Here is a 16883-nt window from a genome sequence, read left to right as displayed (position 1 = left end):
TGCTCCTTTTCTCCTCGCACGTACTGAGCTGCTGGGCTGTGCAGCAGGCACAGCCCCTGTAGCAGGGAGGAGGCAGCTGTAGGAGCGGCAGAGTACAAAGTGAAAGCTTTCTGCAGCCTGGAGGTTTGCCTCCCTCCCCCATCTTCAAGGTTTTTACATCTGCTCCCAAAGAGAGAAAGATATACCAACCCACAGCAAACCCACAGAGGCAGAGCTGTGAGGCTCTCCCCAGAAAGCTGACTTACGCTAAACCTCTCCACTCTTTCTCGTCACACTGCATCTGGGTCTGCTGTGACTGCTGCCTCCACATGAACTAGACTCAGTTGCCAGGACTACTTTGGCCTGTATGTGCAGGCATCTTTGGTTACCTTTAGAGCTTTTGGGTCTTTTGTCTTCTCAATTATATAATTGTTCTAATCTGCTAAAAAAGAAGTCTATCTGAAAAAGCCAGGAGCACAGAACACCACTCTTCTTTTTTTCTTCCCTTGTCTCGTCTAAGATAGTTGACTTCTTTAACGTTTATTTTCAATAGCCTCTTTCAGCTTCCTGCCTCTGGTGAGTTCATTGCATTTTTTTTTTCCTAGGAATCTTAATGTGAATTGATATTCTGGATAAAATTCAATATATTTTGGTTTACTTTTGTTAATTACTTTTATTAATAAGTTTGTGAAATTGGTTCACATAATCAGTTTTACTTTTCTGCTAAATACCATCTGTTAAATGCTTGGTGTTGAGATATACAATTACACACTGGCCTAGATCTTGCGTTTTCTGTATTTTTATTTGTTCCAGAGTTTTTTTCCACCTCAGAGTAAAAAGGCCTTATATAAAGTAGAAAAAGGGGTGTGATGGGCTGTACAATGCCAGTTTCTTCCATGTTAACTGATATAAGGAAGAAGAAAAAATGTGAGTTACTCTCAAGATGGTGGATCTGATTCTGACGCCCTTTTCTGTTGTATGAACTACGAACGCAGGAGTGATAGACATGTATAAATCTGCAATATTTCAAATGATGGTCTCCTTCCCTGTTTGTGAAGTACATCATGCTTGTGAGGAAACTGTTCTGCTTCATCTTAAATATTCCCAAACAAATTTCGGTGAAGATTTTATTGTGAGAATTTTAGAAACACATTCTTAGAACTGGAGCGAGAGTCAAAGTATTTTTAATTTGACAGCATATCTTTGGCTGGCTCTGGCTCCAGCAGCTGCCTGGTCCTGCTGGGTCTAACAAATGCCTGTGCCACCTTCTGAAATGGAGTATTTCCATCTAAATGGCCACATCTATAACTCTGTGTTCAGGTCCCTCCCATGGCTTCTTCTCTGCTTTCTGATCCAACTGTGGCATGCTTAGGGTGTGGAGTCCCCTTACAGAGTAGTATGTGTGTGTGTGCATGTGTGCACATCTGTGCACACCCATGTCCAGATTCTCCTCAATCTTGTGATGCTCTAGTGTGATGGGATGGTCTTGTCACATTGCCAGTGAGATGCAGTTAATCTGAAAGGTGAATGAGGATAAAGCACACTGGGGCCGGAACCATCTGACACAAATCCCTGCAAAAAATCTGAATGTGGATTTAAGATTTTCTAACTTTTCCTTTCAGCTGTGTTTCCACCTTTGGATGGGGCAGGAGTTGAACTGTGGCATCTGGCAGAAGCCAGCTTTAACGAGGGATTTATCCTGAATTAAATACTTGCAGAAGAAAAAGGTATGGTAAATGAGATAAGTTAGCTGTTAACAGGAACATCTGTCAGCAAATTTTGGTGTCTGTTGCTGTTGGAATAAGGTGGGATTGTGCTTTATATTGTACTCCTTCATATTCCACATTTTCAACCCCACCATTTATGTCAGTGTGTGGTGTGTTTGTGGTTTTCCAGTAGGAAGGACCATATGTGTATACTTACTTGACTTTAAAAGGGGGTTTGATGTAGTTTTCTGAGACCAGTCTATCATACAAATGGAGTCAAATCTACCAGAGAAAGTGGGTACAGACTTCATGTGAATACCATGTTTGAAATTTAGGCAGTAACTGCAGGGTCGAAAAGCCACATGTGCACTTGATTCCTACTAAGTTTAGAGAGTAGGTCTTAGTGAGGCATAATACCAAATTTTACATTCCCCAGATAAGGTGCTGCAAACCAAGAAAATCTGTAGGTTTGTAGTTATAGAGAATCATTGTTTTTATAAGTAATCAGTACTTACTATGTTCCAGAGCAAAGATCTAAATTTAAAAATGGGTTTGATTTTCATGTATAGCAAGATTCATAGGCCATCAGCAGGGCAACATGGCTGTAAATTACTGTAATTTAATCCCATTTTAAGGTAATTTTACTGTGCCAAAGCAGTGTGAAATCGTCTCATAGCAGAAGAGCATCAGGCCTCAAAATGGAGAAACTGATGCTAAAGTCACATTGCTGGTAACAACTGCTAGTGCCAGTGATGTTAGGGAAGTAATCTCTTGTACAGTGAGGAGCAAGCCATATAAATCCTCAAAGATGTAAGTGGGTGACTGCAGCACACCCAGAGCACACAGGAGATGAGCAGCCAGCATGGTGGCGGTCTCACAGGCTGGCCTGTTTTGTAGAGCAGTGGGTCTGTACCTGCAGAAGCTCCCAAGGAGCTTTTCTCAGTGACGCTTTCTGATAACCAGCCAGGAGGACACCCAGGCAGGGAGATGAAATTCTGCTGATTCTCCTCTTGCTTTTGCTGTGCAGTTCTAGATGTATAGCAGCAGGTGGGTTAGGCACTTTAATATAAAAGATTTTCTGTGAAAATTACCTCTTAACCCCCCATTTTCTTTGTGAAATTTTGGTGCTGTGATTCCACAGTTTTCCCTAAGAAACAGTAGAACATAACTGAGTGCACGATTCAAGTGATTAATTTGACTGACATTGATCATAAAATCAAAAATTGGAGATTTTTCTATAGTGCTTTTGATTATTGTTTGAAAATAGATAAAATAAGTAACTGTAAAACTTGCCTTGTTCCAAGTCTTGATGTAACATTTTAGACATCACACCACACAGCTTAACATCCATCATTCCCAAATTAGGTTCTTGTGTTTTTGGCTAGTGCTGTGTGGTTTATTAAATCCACAGTTTTCAAATGTTTCCATGCTATGACACACTACTTACAGCTGAAAAATATTTTGAGATAACCCCAGCATAGCAATTAAGAAAGAAAGTTGGCTGCAGCTGTCTCAAGCCCACTATTAAAGTGTTTATGGCTTTAAGATGCTGGGCAGGATCACACAAATGCAAGAAAGCATTGTAACAACAAAATTTGTGGGCTGTAGCCTACCATTAGCTCTTCTTCACAAAACCAAGCAGAGTTTCGTATTTGCTTAGCAGGAATTAGTTGTCCTTTAATTTTTATGTCAGTGAAGAACTGGAAAACCTTTCCAATCCACCAGAAGGATGAGTATACAGTGGAAGGGGAGACTTTTGGAGCCTGTGAAACCTCTGCAATGCAGAGTGTGAGTACTGGGAGTCATGGTTACAAACCTTGGTGTATCAGGTCTAATATGAGCAGCTGGCAAAGTGGCACGGAGCAATAGCCCCAGCAGTCCCAGTCTGTCACTGCTGACAGGGTGGCTGGAGGATGGGAGGGAGCATGGTCTGAGCACTTGGTGTGTGCATGCATTTCCTGCAGAGCGGGTGCAGGAGTGATTTTTGCCCAGCCTTGCTTATGGCCGTGCCCTGTGTTTATCGCAGACCCTTTTTTGCTCCCCCCTGCACAGCTGCCTGCCGCTGCATCTGCGCTGTGTTGCTTTTGCACGAGCAGTAGCATTTGGTCTTTGGTTACAGAAGCCAAGTAGAAGTGTAAATTGCTAAGGGATGAGGGTGGGCCTGAACTTGGCATGCTTCTCTTTACCTGACAAAACATATGAACCTGCTGGAAACCACATGAGGATTCTGTTATGGTTTGGGGATTTCTCTGATTTCTCTATGGGGAGCCATGGTGACCTGTCACGTAGGAAAGAGCCAGCATGTGCTGGAAAAGGAGCAAACACCTCTCCTGGCAGAAGCTGGCACAGTGGGCTGTGGTTACATACTGTGCATGATGCCGCTTCTCACACACAAGCGTGAGTACCAGTAACTGACACTTGCCAGCTTGAGGTTGTTGTACCATCTGGTGATACCACTTCTCCTCATGAGTGACAGTGTGTTGCTTTTGAAGGTTAGACTGATTTATGTCAAAATATAGATAAAACTGGCTCTCCTAATATAAAAATGTGAGACCAAGACCCCTATGTATCTAGGGGTCTCTTTTGGTTATTTCCTGTGCCATGGTCATTGAAAAATATGAAACCTCTCAAACTTGCAAGAAAACTGTTCTTTCCTTTCATTGATAGGCATGCCTGTGGACACAGTCTTCAGCTTCCCTGTTATTTTTCCGTCAAATGACTGTGCTTAAAAAGCAGTAAAGACTTTGGAGTTTGAAGTTACTGAGCTACTGATATACTCAAATATCTATTAATTAACCTGTCTATTAATTATGTATCTAATTACCTGTGAGCTTTTTTTTTTCTCACTACAAAAATATTTTATGAAACAGCTGTCATAAAACCCCTTAATGTAATTTCTTTATTTTCCATCAATTTAAATGTGAATTTTTAAATTCCCATCTCTTTCAGTGGAGTTTTAATTCTGGATGAAAAGCTGTTGGGTAAAGTATCTCTGAGTTTGAATCAAGTCCATCAGGATTCAAAAATAAAGCATGGGAAATGTTCTCATAATTTTCAAACATCTCTCTCCTAAAATATCTCTTTTCATATGTGTGATCATTTTCATTCAAAGTATGTAAAAATCAAGGAAAACCTTCTATGCTTCCCTCAGAAGAACTCTGCATTAAGATTTACTGTAGTATGGGGATTCGCATGATCTTTAAACCGACTGAAAGCCAAGTAGATGTCAGCTATAAATATATGAAATGGCTTCTCAAAATACTCAGCTGAAGAATGAGTGAGAAGGATTTATGTATTACATTTGGTTGTAGAGTCTTTTCTCCTCTTAACCTATTCCATATGACCCGCTGCTGTCTGCAGTATCACTTGTTTTATATAAAGGTGGCAAGAGATCAAGGTTGTAAAGGAATCAGAGGAAAGTAAAGGAAAACAGGCACTAAAACATATATTCTGCTCTGGCATATGGTTGGTGTAAGACGTAAATCAATATAAAATCTGAGCTACTAGGTATAACTTGTGCTAATTCCAGAAATAAAAAAAAAAAAAATTAAAAAAAAAAAAAAATAGAAAGCATGTTCCTTTGAAATTGGGCTTTAATCATAACTATGCATGGAATGTAGGCAGTTTGATGAAGGCAAGTATGCATGCCCATTTATTTTATCTAATTTTATCTGCTTCAATTAAGGAATTCTAGAGAGGTTGCATGGTAAGAAAAAAAATTCCTGCTTGTATATTGGATACGTATTATCTCTTATTTTATCTGTGTGCTGGATATAGTGCATGAAGTCATGACATAGATTGTGGAAGATAACTCCTTTTAAAAAAAATATTGAAAAAATCAAAAAGATAAAAATAATAAATCAACAAATGCAGGACAAGTTATGATAATTGTATATTTTATATCACATCTGCTAGTTGAAAAGTAATTGAAATTATTTCAAAGCAAGATCTTCAAATTTTTAACATTTTTATGTACATGTGTGCACACAACATTTTAGAATGATATTAAAGATGGCAGTTTCCCACTATGTGAAATCTGGACTATGATTTTAAACACTCTGATATATACACAGACAAGAAAAAGGTTTTTGTTGCTGGCAATCCTAAGGGGGGAAAAGCTAAAATTATCAGGGAGTTTCTGTTTTATAAAATAACTACCCAACCAAATTATTTTTGCTTCTTTTGCTAGCTTTGCTCATGAACGTCCAAAGTTTGATGTTCATCACAGCAAAACGAATGGTGACATGCAGTAAATATGATTTGTTCCTAAATGAAAACCAAATAATTATATTTTAGCAAGAAGTCATTATTGTGTATTGTTTGATAACTGCAATATCATTATTACTACTCAAAATACTTGTACATCCGACACTTTATTCTTCTCACAAAATATACAAAAATAATCTTCCTTGGAACACTGGCTAATTTTGTTCTAACTAACATTTTCCTCCTCCGCCTTTACCTCCCACAGAAATCAAACCTGTGCAAATACATAACTTAATGAACGTGGAGAACCTCCTTCTTCTCCCTCTGATATTAGGGGGAGAGGATCTAGGCTTGAGAATCTCCTTATTTTGTGCTAGGCATTTTATAAAATCAGAGCAAAATTAAACCTGAAGAGACTTCTGAAAGTAAAGTTGGAGATCTTGCAAGGGATCCATTGAGGAAAACGGAGATATGGTAGGGCAATTTTTAAAGGCCTTTTAACACTGAGGAGCATGTTACATCACCTGTTGCATTCACGTATTAGCTTTTAGCTAATGTTACTGTTGATTAATTAGTAGCATTTAAGGGAGCCAGTCAAGAAGATCAAGTAGTGTGCAACTAAGGGAGAGGAGTGTGGTCCTACCACAGGTTAGAGCCAAAACACACAGAAGTCAGCCTTCTCCACTGCAGCGGGCTTGGCACAGGCTGTGAAAGAGGGAAAGCCCTTTTGCCTGCAAATGCAAGCGTGTATATGGAGATGCCAGTTTGTTTTAACAATTTATCATGTCACACATCTGCGGGATTTAATATAAATCCATGCATCTCCTTAACAACAAGTCATTGTAACGTATTGTAAAGATGTGTCTAATAAATGTAATGGCTGCATACACAGCAGAAATATAATAGTTTACAATGGGTGACTATGTAATTTTATATGTAAAACTCTATCAGTTAGATACCTAGGTTATTGCAAATCCCCATTTAGAACAGCAGTAATCTCTGCTCATGTGCATACAAATACATATGTACCTGTATGTAGACCATGGTCATTTCAATAATGCATCCATTTGATACAAAATATGTATGTAGGTTTTCAAATGATGGTAAGATATCTTGCCCATAATACATTGTTTCCTACCGTAATCTGTAGCAATGTCTTTTGCAATGAATTAATATCTATGTGTCCACATATATATATATGTATATGGACATACACATATGCATGTACATATGGATATGATGTTTTTGTACACGAATGTATTGATCCATCACTGAAATAGTTAGATTTTAAATATGCACATACTTATTTTCAATATTTTTGTGTATCTATATATGTGCATATGGACTTCTATGCATCCAGTCTAGCAAATAATGCATCATTCTCTGGAGAAATTATAAATGATTATTTAGAAGTAAGAAATGCAAGTTGTGTATGACAGAGAAATGGATACCTGTGTCTGCAGATGGTAAAAAAAAAAAAGAACAAGCAGAAATAGAGGTAGGGATAGGCTCACTGGAAAGAAAATACAATAATTGTTGAAGGTTGTAAATAAAAGAGTACTTCAACAGCCAAAGAATACTTCAACAGCCATAAAAAAATTGGGGAGATTTTGAAGAGTTAAATCTGTTTTTAAAAATCCTACAAAAATATGTTATCAAAATATGTTGACAAATCCAAAATACGCCTTTCTGATTTGTCTTAAACTTCAAGAAATTGAACTGTGTTAGAAGAGGATGTGGCATGAAAAAGTGGTTTGAGGCCCAAAGTTGCAAACATTTCCACATGTCAATAATTCTACACACACAGTAGTCTGATTAAGGTCAATTACTTAAATATAATGCGTTTTACATTATCAAGGCTTCAGTTTGGCTACAAGGCAGTTAGAGTTGCTGAAAATTTGCTTTTGAGCTGTAAGTCATTCAGGTAGACAAACTATTCATGGGTATGTGTGATAGCACTGGAGTCAGCACGCAGCACTTTATCCATGTTCATCTGCAAGTGTGTCTGTATCCCCATCTGGACCCAGAAGCAGCTCTGTGTCAGTGTGAATATATATATATATATATATGTATGTATGTATATGTGTGTATACAGAAACAGCGACTGTGAGGGACAGCAGACAGACAGATGGTTGATGAACTTCTATGCTCGAACGTACACGTGTGTGACATTTGCACACCAGCTGCTCCATGTACAGCTGCATCTGTAGTGAAACTCAAAAATTTCTTCTCTGTTTAAGCGCAGAGGAGAAATATTAGCACAGAGAAGGGTGGGAAAGAGGTGACATATCCAGTATCTCACAGAAGGAGAACGCTAGGCTTACCTAACTTCAGGCATGACATGCTGCTTCATTTCTTGTGACTTTGAGGGTATTGGATCAGACTGAGAATGGTTTATGAGCTGGTCCTCTCTGATGGGCTTACTTTCCTACACTTGATTGACCCCAATTTTAATTTGTAGAGAACATCTATACTGAAAATGGATCTCTTTTGAAAATGATCCATAATACCATGAATGCCACATAGTTTGTCATTTACCATATCACACCATAAACATGGAAAAAAATTACTTCAGATTAATGGCTTGAATCTTTAAGTGGGTACTTAGCATTGCCAGATCTCACTGAGTTCTATTTAGAGATTTAGGATCTCCGATCAGTACATGAGTCTTACAGGCTTTTTGTTAATTTTTGGAGTAATTCTAATAGTCTGTGTTCCCGTGTAATTTGTAAATTGCTGAATCAAGGTGTGATTAGCAACAGAAAGAGGGTTTTTGAAGATAGAATAAGTATTTATTTTGTTTAATTCTATAATTAGAATGAAAGTTGAACTGTTTTTCTCAGCAACTATAGTGAATTGAACAGAACTTTAGATGCATTGTTATTCGTTGCTTATATATTATTATAGGTACTATTACTAAAGAAATTAAATTGAATTTTTTAAAATATGAGATAACTCATTAAGCAGTTTTGTATGTATGTGCAATGTGTAAGCATGTGTGTCAATACATATCTTTTGTTACACAAAAAGCTTTCATCCCTTTACTAGGATGTCACATCTCATTTAATCTTGTAAATAACATCGGTCTGTGTTCATTGTTGTTTTATATCAAGATTTCACATTCTCAGTATCAGGGAATTTGCTTTGAATCTGATAACTTGAGTTCCCTTGCTAAAAATAAAGTTGACAAGATTACTGAATATTTGATCATAAATCTTTCTCTTCATTTGCAATGGTTAAAACTGCCTGAGAAAGAAACAGAAGTATTTTCAGGTGTTGTCTTGATCTAGAAGTGATTTTTTTGCAAAGGCTTCTAAAAAAGTGGTTCTCTTGTTTCTTGAAATTTCATACATTAGAAATTAAACCCAAAATTTAGTTTAGTTTTTTTTTTTTTTTTTTCGAAATAAAATACTGAAATTTGAAAACAGGAACAGGATTTCAGTTTTGTGAACAAGGGAGTGAAAGAAAAATTTCCAAGTTTTTATGTCTGCAATTTTTTTTAATTCTGGAAGGAGATTGTTTTTGAGATCACAAGGCATCCTGGCTTTGAAAATATGGGGTCATTGCATGTTGTTTGCTTTTTTAACTTTAGAAAGGCATTGAAGAAATTATTGTACTTAAGAATAAAATATCTGTATAAAAGCTCTCATCCAAGCTTCTAAGCATCCTTTCAATTCTTTAAAATATAAAAGCACCTTGAAAGATAATCTGGCTATTAATCTGTCAGTATTACAAATATATCAGACAACTGAATTCTTCTGCCAAGAATAACCTGTCATCTTGCTCTTGGGCCAAGGAATAGTGATGACCCCTGTGGTAGCCAACTTAAGAAGTGAATGAGTTCAATGGAGATTTTTTTGGTGGAGTAGTCTGGGGAAAAGATGCAGCACCTTACAAAGGTACAGGCTGTGAACCAGTGGTGCCACCACTGAATGCCACTATGGACTGAAATGCTGACACTCTCTGAGGTGGAGGGAGGCTGATTGGCAAGACAGGGCTATAGATCAAAATTGTCTTGAAAGGAGTTAAGAAAACAAGAGGCAGCTGATGCAGGTGTCAGAGAATCAGCTGAGTGAATGCATGACAGGTGCAGCAAGAAGCTATTTGCTTACAGTCTCCAGAGGGACTGCAGCTGATGGATTAGTTTTCAGGAGACCTGTGCTGTGGAAGCAGTCTGGAGGTGTGTATCTGAATGGAGCAAGTACACTTCATTCATAGAGCTAAAAACCAGGCATTGTGACCTTGACAACCTGGTGACCTAGCAGAGCATCCAAACTGGATTCACAACAGCCACAGTTTCTGTGTCACGGGGGCTGCATATTCTGGGTGTTGTCACTAACCAGGCAACAGCGTCTCTGCCCTGTGTTGATTCCTGCCAGCCTTCCTCCTCCTCCTCCTTCTTCTGCTTGCAGGAGTTGTTCTCAGGCCCTGTCCATGCCCTGCAGTGCCCACTGTGTCCAAGGAGGTGAAGGTGCAAAGCTGCATACTCTTCTGGTCAGTGAAGGTAGTCTTTGTGCCTCCTTCCTCTCCTTGAGGGTGTTTAGCTAAGGGATGTGAGGAGAGTTCTTATGTATCTGTGGTGCAATTGGAAGGAGCTGTGGTTACAGTCAGCACACTGGAGAAAAACTGTAGGCACTGTTTTGCAGACCCCACCTCTGTGTGAGGTGGGACTTATAAGAGTAGAGTAGGTAGGCAAAGACAGTATGTACATTCAAGCATTGCACAGCTAGTGGAAGTATCTCCTGTGGTTTCAACCTCTTCTATTAGTCTAAATATTTAAATTTCCTTGCCATGTCAAGTCTCTTCAAGAACTAGCATACACAGTGCTCAAACTGAAAAATTAATCTGCTGTTATCCTGACATAAACAGGAACTCTGCTGAGATATAATTGAGGTAGGGAGTAGATAATGGCAATAATAGTTAGCATGTTAACTGCTTTAACTCTCTGAAGCATTTTGTGACTGATCTAAAAAGCTGGTTGTTTGCCTGCATGGTTTGTTTATGTATGAGCTAATTCCATTGAAATTCCAGCCTACCTGAGTGTGCACTATCAGCATCTAAGACAGGTTTTGAAACTGGAAGTTCCTGACTGTTTTTATTTTCCCCTATAAGGTGCTGTCCATCACCTGGAGATGTTTAGCCATAGCGAGTCATGCTCACAATGATCTTATAGTAGATGCCAGAGATATTCTTGGCATAAATGAAAATCCCATTTGGTTCAGCTGATAAACTTACCCCTTTTGACACAGTAGTCCTGCTTTCCTTTGTTGGTACATCTCTCTCAACAAATACCGGATTCATTTTTCATGGGATGTATGTTCACTTGAATCCTCTACCTGCAAAGAGCTCAGTGCTGCTGTTCTCTGCTTTTCATCCCATCCCATTGCAGGTTGGCAACCCCACTCACCTTCTCCGAATTGTATTCAGCCATGATCAAGTGTGAGGCATTTTACCTGCATGAGATTACTGAGGTGCAGGTCAGACACTGCCAAAGAGCGGCTGTTGTAGAGCTTCTTGTGCTCACATCATCAGTGAAGTCCGAGATCTCTGTAACCACACACTAGTGCCTGTATTCCAAAGACAGAGGGAACAAAACCTGAAGTTTACTAAAGATCACTACTAAGCATGACCACACAAGAATAAGACATGCATTCTTATACCTAGTGATTTAATAAAAGCTCTTACCTTACTATTCAAAGAATATCTTCTATTGTTATGAGTGATGAAAGTATAAACAAAAAAAAAGCGTAAAAGAAGATACAGGTTTATATATTGAATTCCATATACAAAATTATCTTAATGAAGTCAATAAATTTTTGAAAATCAAATTTTTGGAGGAAAAAAAAAAAGCCTCCGCAGCTTAGACTTCATCTCTGATTTGTGATCAGAAGATTTTCTGCAATCTTGTAATGGTTGTAGCACACTGTGCTGTCAGACCAAGACAGAATATGAGAGAAAGGGACAAAAACCTTTGCAAATATTTATAAAACTGGTTGTATACTGAGGCACAGAAGTACCCAGTACTGTCTTTAAAGGACACTTTGACGTACTGTTCTTTAAAGGACACTGCTTTTTATTGATGCTTAATCAAGTGTTTTCCATCCAGAGAGGTGAACTTGTGTAATTATTTTAATACACTAATGCTACTTTTACCCTGAGGCTGCAACAAGGACCAGCTATGTGCCTAATTACAGGTAATACTTCAATATGCACATATGTAATCCTGATGGAGGCACATGAATTGTTGTTAACAAATGCAAGACCAGGGCCATTGAGGGCAATTTGTCCACAGGATCACAATATGGACTTTGTTATATACCAGGGTTTTTTATTATTCACTGATGGAATGTAGAACAATATTTGCTTTGAGAGCCAGTGCAAAACAATTCTGCACTGTCACAGTGGAATATTTTAGCTTCTGTTATTGTCTGTCAACTAGCCATATTCACTAGTCCTTAATATCTCTTTCAGTCTAATTTTTATAGTTTCTTTCAAAATAGCCAGCATAATAACAAGTAATCAACAAGCTGAGTGCCAGAACAATCCTTTTATGTCTTTCTCTGTTTTGGCATTTATGAAATTGCAAAAGTCATGCTTTGGGCATCCTTTTTTTCCCCCCACATTCCAATGTGCACAAAATAATGAACCCGAAGGCACTGAGGACTACTCGCACCAAAGAAATGTTTGTTCTGAAAAGGATAGTTGGTACTTGGAAACTTTCTCCTGAGAATATGCAACTTTGTCTGAATAGGACACTACTGTCTTGTGGTAAAATTGAGGTGTTTTCAAACTATATTGCTGACCCAATTTTGAAATAGAATCCTCTGCAAGAGAGATTATTATTCATATAAGCAATGAACGTTTATCCCACATATGCTTTTTGAATTTTTCATAGATGTGTTCTGTAAAGGTCTTGTTTAGTTCCCTTGAGAGCTTGTTTGGAGAACAGAGAAGGCGAGCGAGTGGAGTTAGACCTAATGAATCTTTAAAAGCAAATTTTCTTCTGCTGCCACTAAAACTTAAATTCACAGAGCAGCCTGTTTCCCAGCAGCCAGGAATGCCGTGAAGCAGCCTCAGCCTCCATCCCACTTCCTAGAAGCGAGCGGCAGCGCTGAGAGCGCGGTCTCGCCGGCAGGCCAGGAAGCACCGTCTGTTGCAATGACTCCTGTAGATACCGTAACTCGAGCAGGCACAGGGACAGCCCCCAGACCTGGTGCCACCTCTGTAAAGCGATGTGCTCCGGCCACACACCTTCCTTCAGCCGGGCCATCTGGTGGGAGAGATGCAGGTGTGCCAGCAGCACAAGAGGAGGTAGGGCATGGCCTCCACACAAAATGAAAGCAGGGCCAATAGCAGTTGTCGGTACCTGTGAAATGTTCTCTCTAAGCTCATCTAGCACTTTTCCTTTGTTTTCCCCACTTTGTGGAGTAAGCCAAAGCTTTGTGGAGTGTACTAGAAATAAAGGGGGAGGGAGGTGGTGTGTTAGTGTACTGAAAGTGGAGAGTGTTACAGTAGAGTACAGTATATGCCCTTTGTGGCCATCATTTATTTCTGTGCAAATAGCCTTCAGCTGTGATGTCTCTCTACATATATGAAGGAAACAGAAATATATTATTTATGTAACAAATACATGGCATTTTGAAATTATGCAGTGATACTTTCTTTTTAATTACTCTTGTTCATCAGAACTAATTTGTCTTCAGTTTTGCTGTTAGTGATTTTTGGAGCATCTTGTGTGTCACCCTGTGTGAGCAGTGAATCTTGCACACAGTTAGTGGGGAAGAAACAAATGCTTTCAAAATAGGAAAATTTGACTGAATGCTGGCAGGAGCTCAAAAGCAATTACATACTCTGAAGAGAACTCTTAGTTCAGTTTTACAAGAGAGTAAATGCCAGGACAGTTATATTCCCTTCAAATGAAATTTTGACTGGGGCAAGCATCGGTAGTGGGGCTTTCTTTGGCTTGTGTGTCTTGATTGTTGAAAGCAATTTGTAAGAAAAATATTAACCTCTTTTTGTTTTTTTTTTTTTTTTTTTTCTGTGAATGTTTCTTTGCTTTTAAAAATTGTTTGGGTTCATGTGACTTGAGATTCACTCCTGAAGTCTTTGCTTCCTCATTGTCACAAGTCGTTCTGTGTTACTGTTTCCTATAGGATTGTTTAAATAGTCAAATTGGTTAGCAAAGAGCTTTTTTCTCCTGACTACCTCTAGAGAGCATGGCTACATTTTCAAGGGAATCTGAACTGATAATTTAAGGATTCAGGATTCTGTCAGTCTTGGTGAAAGTCAGAGGCAGGGAATGTCTCACAGCATACTAGTAGCAGTTATACCAAAGTTAAATTAATTTTATTAGTCTCTAGACAATTGGAGGGAAAAAATAGCTTGTGGCAGTGGAAAATGGTAATAGTGCTAAGACTGTTAGCCCCCGTGGAGCAACAAGAAGGTTATTTATGCAAATGGCTGTTGCACACACAGCTGGCTGGGAGGAAATGGAAAAGTTCATCATCCTCAGTAAGGGATACTTGCCATGCCTGTCCAAAGACGTGTCCAGGTATCTTTATGAGGAATGAGGAATTCCTCTTTGATGAGGAATGGTTTGTTCTCTGTGTGTTATAAATGTTACATTTTATTTTTACTTTCCAGAAGCGTCATTTGACTCACTGAAGATTTAAAACCGACAGAGTCATGTGGGAGAAAATGAAATTTTAGTCTCAAGTGGCAGAATCAAGTCATAAGAAGTAAAGAGATTTGGATGGTTTCTCACTAAATGGAAGTTCTATAGGAGGCCTCTAAGGCCACTGCATCTCTCCATCCTGCTCCTGCTGCACAGAGACCACACTCTTGGCCTTGGACGTTAATAAAATGTTGGATTCAGTCAAGTGTGTTCTGGTGGGAGACTCTGCCGTTGGGAAAACATCTCTCTTGGTCCGTTTCACCTCTGAGACTTTTCCAGATGACTACAGACCCACTGTATATGAAAATACTGGAGTGGATGTCTTCATGGATGGCATACAGATCAGCTTAGGTCTTTGGGACACATCTGGCAGTGATGCCTTTAAAGGCATTCGCCCCCTCTCCTACCAACAGGCAGATGTGGTATTAATGTGCTACTCGGTGGCAAACCATAATTCCTTTCTGAACCTGAGGAACAAATGGATCAGCGAGATTCGCAGCCATTTGCCCCGCATCCCTGTTTTGGTGGTGGCCACTCAGACTGACCAGCGTGACGTGGGTCCCTACAGTTCTGCCTGCATCAGCCCTATAGATGGAAAGCGGCTGGCCCAGGCTGTGCGAGCCAAAGGCTATTTGGAGTGCTCTGCCCTCAGCAACAGGGGCGTGCAGCAGGTGTTTGAGTACGCTGTGCGGACAGCGGTCAACCAAGCCAAGAGGCAGAACAGGCGGAAGCTCTTCTCCATTAATGAGTGCAAGATCTTTTGAGGACTGTCAACAGTGGTTTTGCTCACCTTTGTTCTTTCTGTTTTCTCACAAAGACGCTGCAACAGAGAGAATGGGAGGTGAATCAAAGGTGGGCTCCTGGCAGGACCACAGTGCAGGTGCTTCTTGTGGGACAGGTGTGCTCTTTATCTGATCCTCTTCCCTCCAAAACACATGGGCGCTATCTAAAAAAATGAAAGGTGCATACCCTTATTCACAAGTCTGTGTTTGAACTTTGCAAGCCTGAACTGCAGCAGGCCTGGCCTGCAGATCTGCAGATAACAGCAGTATTGATTTTGGTTTTGTTTCTGTCAATGTTCCTCAGTTGTTGGTTTGTCTGCATCTGCATTTATTTAATGACAAAATTCTGCCTGGATCAGCCTCCACCTCTGTCTTTGTGGATTTTTTTTTTTTTTTTTTTTACTTAAGAATGTAGTATATAAAACCTGACCAATGTGTGTTTTATTTAGAGGACTCTTGGATATATTGTTGAAAAATCACAAAAGTTTGTTTTAATATTTTGGAGGTTCTCCTTTTAGCTAACCACAGGAATGAACTGTCCTATCCACGTAATAAATGGCCTGCAGGCAAGCCTTAGACATGCCTGAGTCATTGCATAACAGTCATCAGTATGTCCAGCATAGGAGTAATCAAAACTTAGTGACATTTGACAGCTGTCTCCTGCAGTTTTGTGAGATTTGTTACCTTAATATTGTTCATCAACAATGTGGTCAAAGGTGGGAAACTAATCTGATTCTTCCTAGACTTCACTGGCTTACAACCTCAGGGCTTGCAGTCAGGGTTGGTTTGGACATATAGTTGGGCTGGCAGGGATGAATCTGTGCTACCCTCACCTCTGTTGTCCCTGCTGTAATTCTGGAGACAAAAGATTTCAGTCTCTAGAGATGGAAGATATTTTTTCATGAGCACTTATATTCTCACATATTTGTAGTACACTTTTTTTCAAAGCAGTGGTTTTAGTGAAACCAGTCACCTATATTAGTAAAATATTGAGTACATAGCAAGTTTGAATGGGTGTCTTTAGAATGGCTAAATGACTTCTTCTTTTTTGAGTTTGCCTGCTAAGTATAACTGCCTATGTTGTATCCAAGTAAGACTGAAACAGGCTTTACATCGTGGGGAGCTTGTCAAGTCTAGGAGCCAAATCCTGATGTATGTACTGGGGCCAAGTTACCCTTCTGCACAGAAAGGCGGGATAAGGAAATGGAAACTTTAGGTGTGTAAGAGAACTCTGCTAGAAGATGAAGTGGGCTCAAGACACGATGCTGTACATTCCTTGTGAATTGCAGTGGTTCCCTCCTTCTCATATTATCTGTCCCCTCTGTCCTGCACCCCCTCTCAGGTCTTGCAGATTTGTATCATCCCAAGAGAATTTCTTAGAGCAGCAAGATTTTCTTTGTCCATTTTCCTGTCCTTCAGCTAGCTAGGAACTAGCTTTGAGGGGCTTATAGTGTGGTGCCATTAAAGGTGGCACATAGCACAGTAGGATTATTTCACCTGTGATGTAGGTGAGCAAGTATTTACACTGTGGGTGCC

At 39.4% G+C, this 16883-nt stretch overlaps 1 protein-coding gene across 12 annotated transcripts; it reads left to right on the top strand.

The window, feature by feature from the left end:
* The first annotated feature begins 10188 nt into the window (after nucleotides 1–10188).
* On the top strand, nucleotides 10189–15350 carry RHOH (ras homolog family member H). 12 transcript variants are annotated; one of them, XM_053941884.1, is made up of 3 exons: nucleotides 10189–10385; nucleotides 14367–14442; nucleotides 14535–15350. In XM_053941884.1, the coding sequence occupies exon 3, from the start codon at nucleotides 14754–14756 to the stop codon at nucleotides 15327–15329; it is 576 nt and encodes a 191-aa protein (XP_053797859.1). In that variant the 5' UTR covers nucleotides 10189–10385; nucleotides 14367–14442; nucleotides 14535–14753; the 3' UTR covers nucleotides 15330–15350. The 12 variants fall into 12 exon arrangements, 10 of the variants coding, with proteins under 10 accessions (XP_053797859.1, XP_053797853.1, XP_053797857.1 ...); XM_053941878.1 differs by lacking the exon at nucleotides 14367–14442 and adding an exon at nucleotides 12943–13202; XM_053941882.1 differs by lacking the exon at nucleotides 14367–14442 and adding an exon at nucleotides 12940–13202.
* The last annotated feature ends 1533 nt before the right edge of the window (nucleotides 15351–16883 follow it).

The sequence above is a fragment of the Vidua chalybeata genome, chromosome 4 (assembly GCF_026979565.1).
Source record: "Vidua chalybeata isolate OUT-0048 chromosome 4, bVidCha1 merged haplotype, whole genome shotgun sequence".
Taxonomy (NCBI): Eukaryota; Metazoa; Chordata; class Aves; order Passeriformes; family Viduidae; genus Vidua; species Vidua chalybeata.
This window is presented reverse-complemented; position numbering and strand designations above follow the sequence as displayed.

Excerpts from the sequence above, each read along its gene's own strand:
- RHOH (XM_053941876.1), top strand. The coding sequence starts at position 14,754 with ATGTTGGATTCAGTCAAGTGTGTTCTGGTGGGAGACTCTGCCGTTGGG.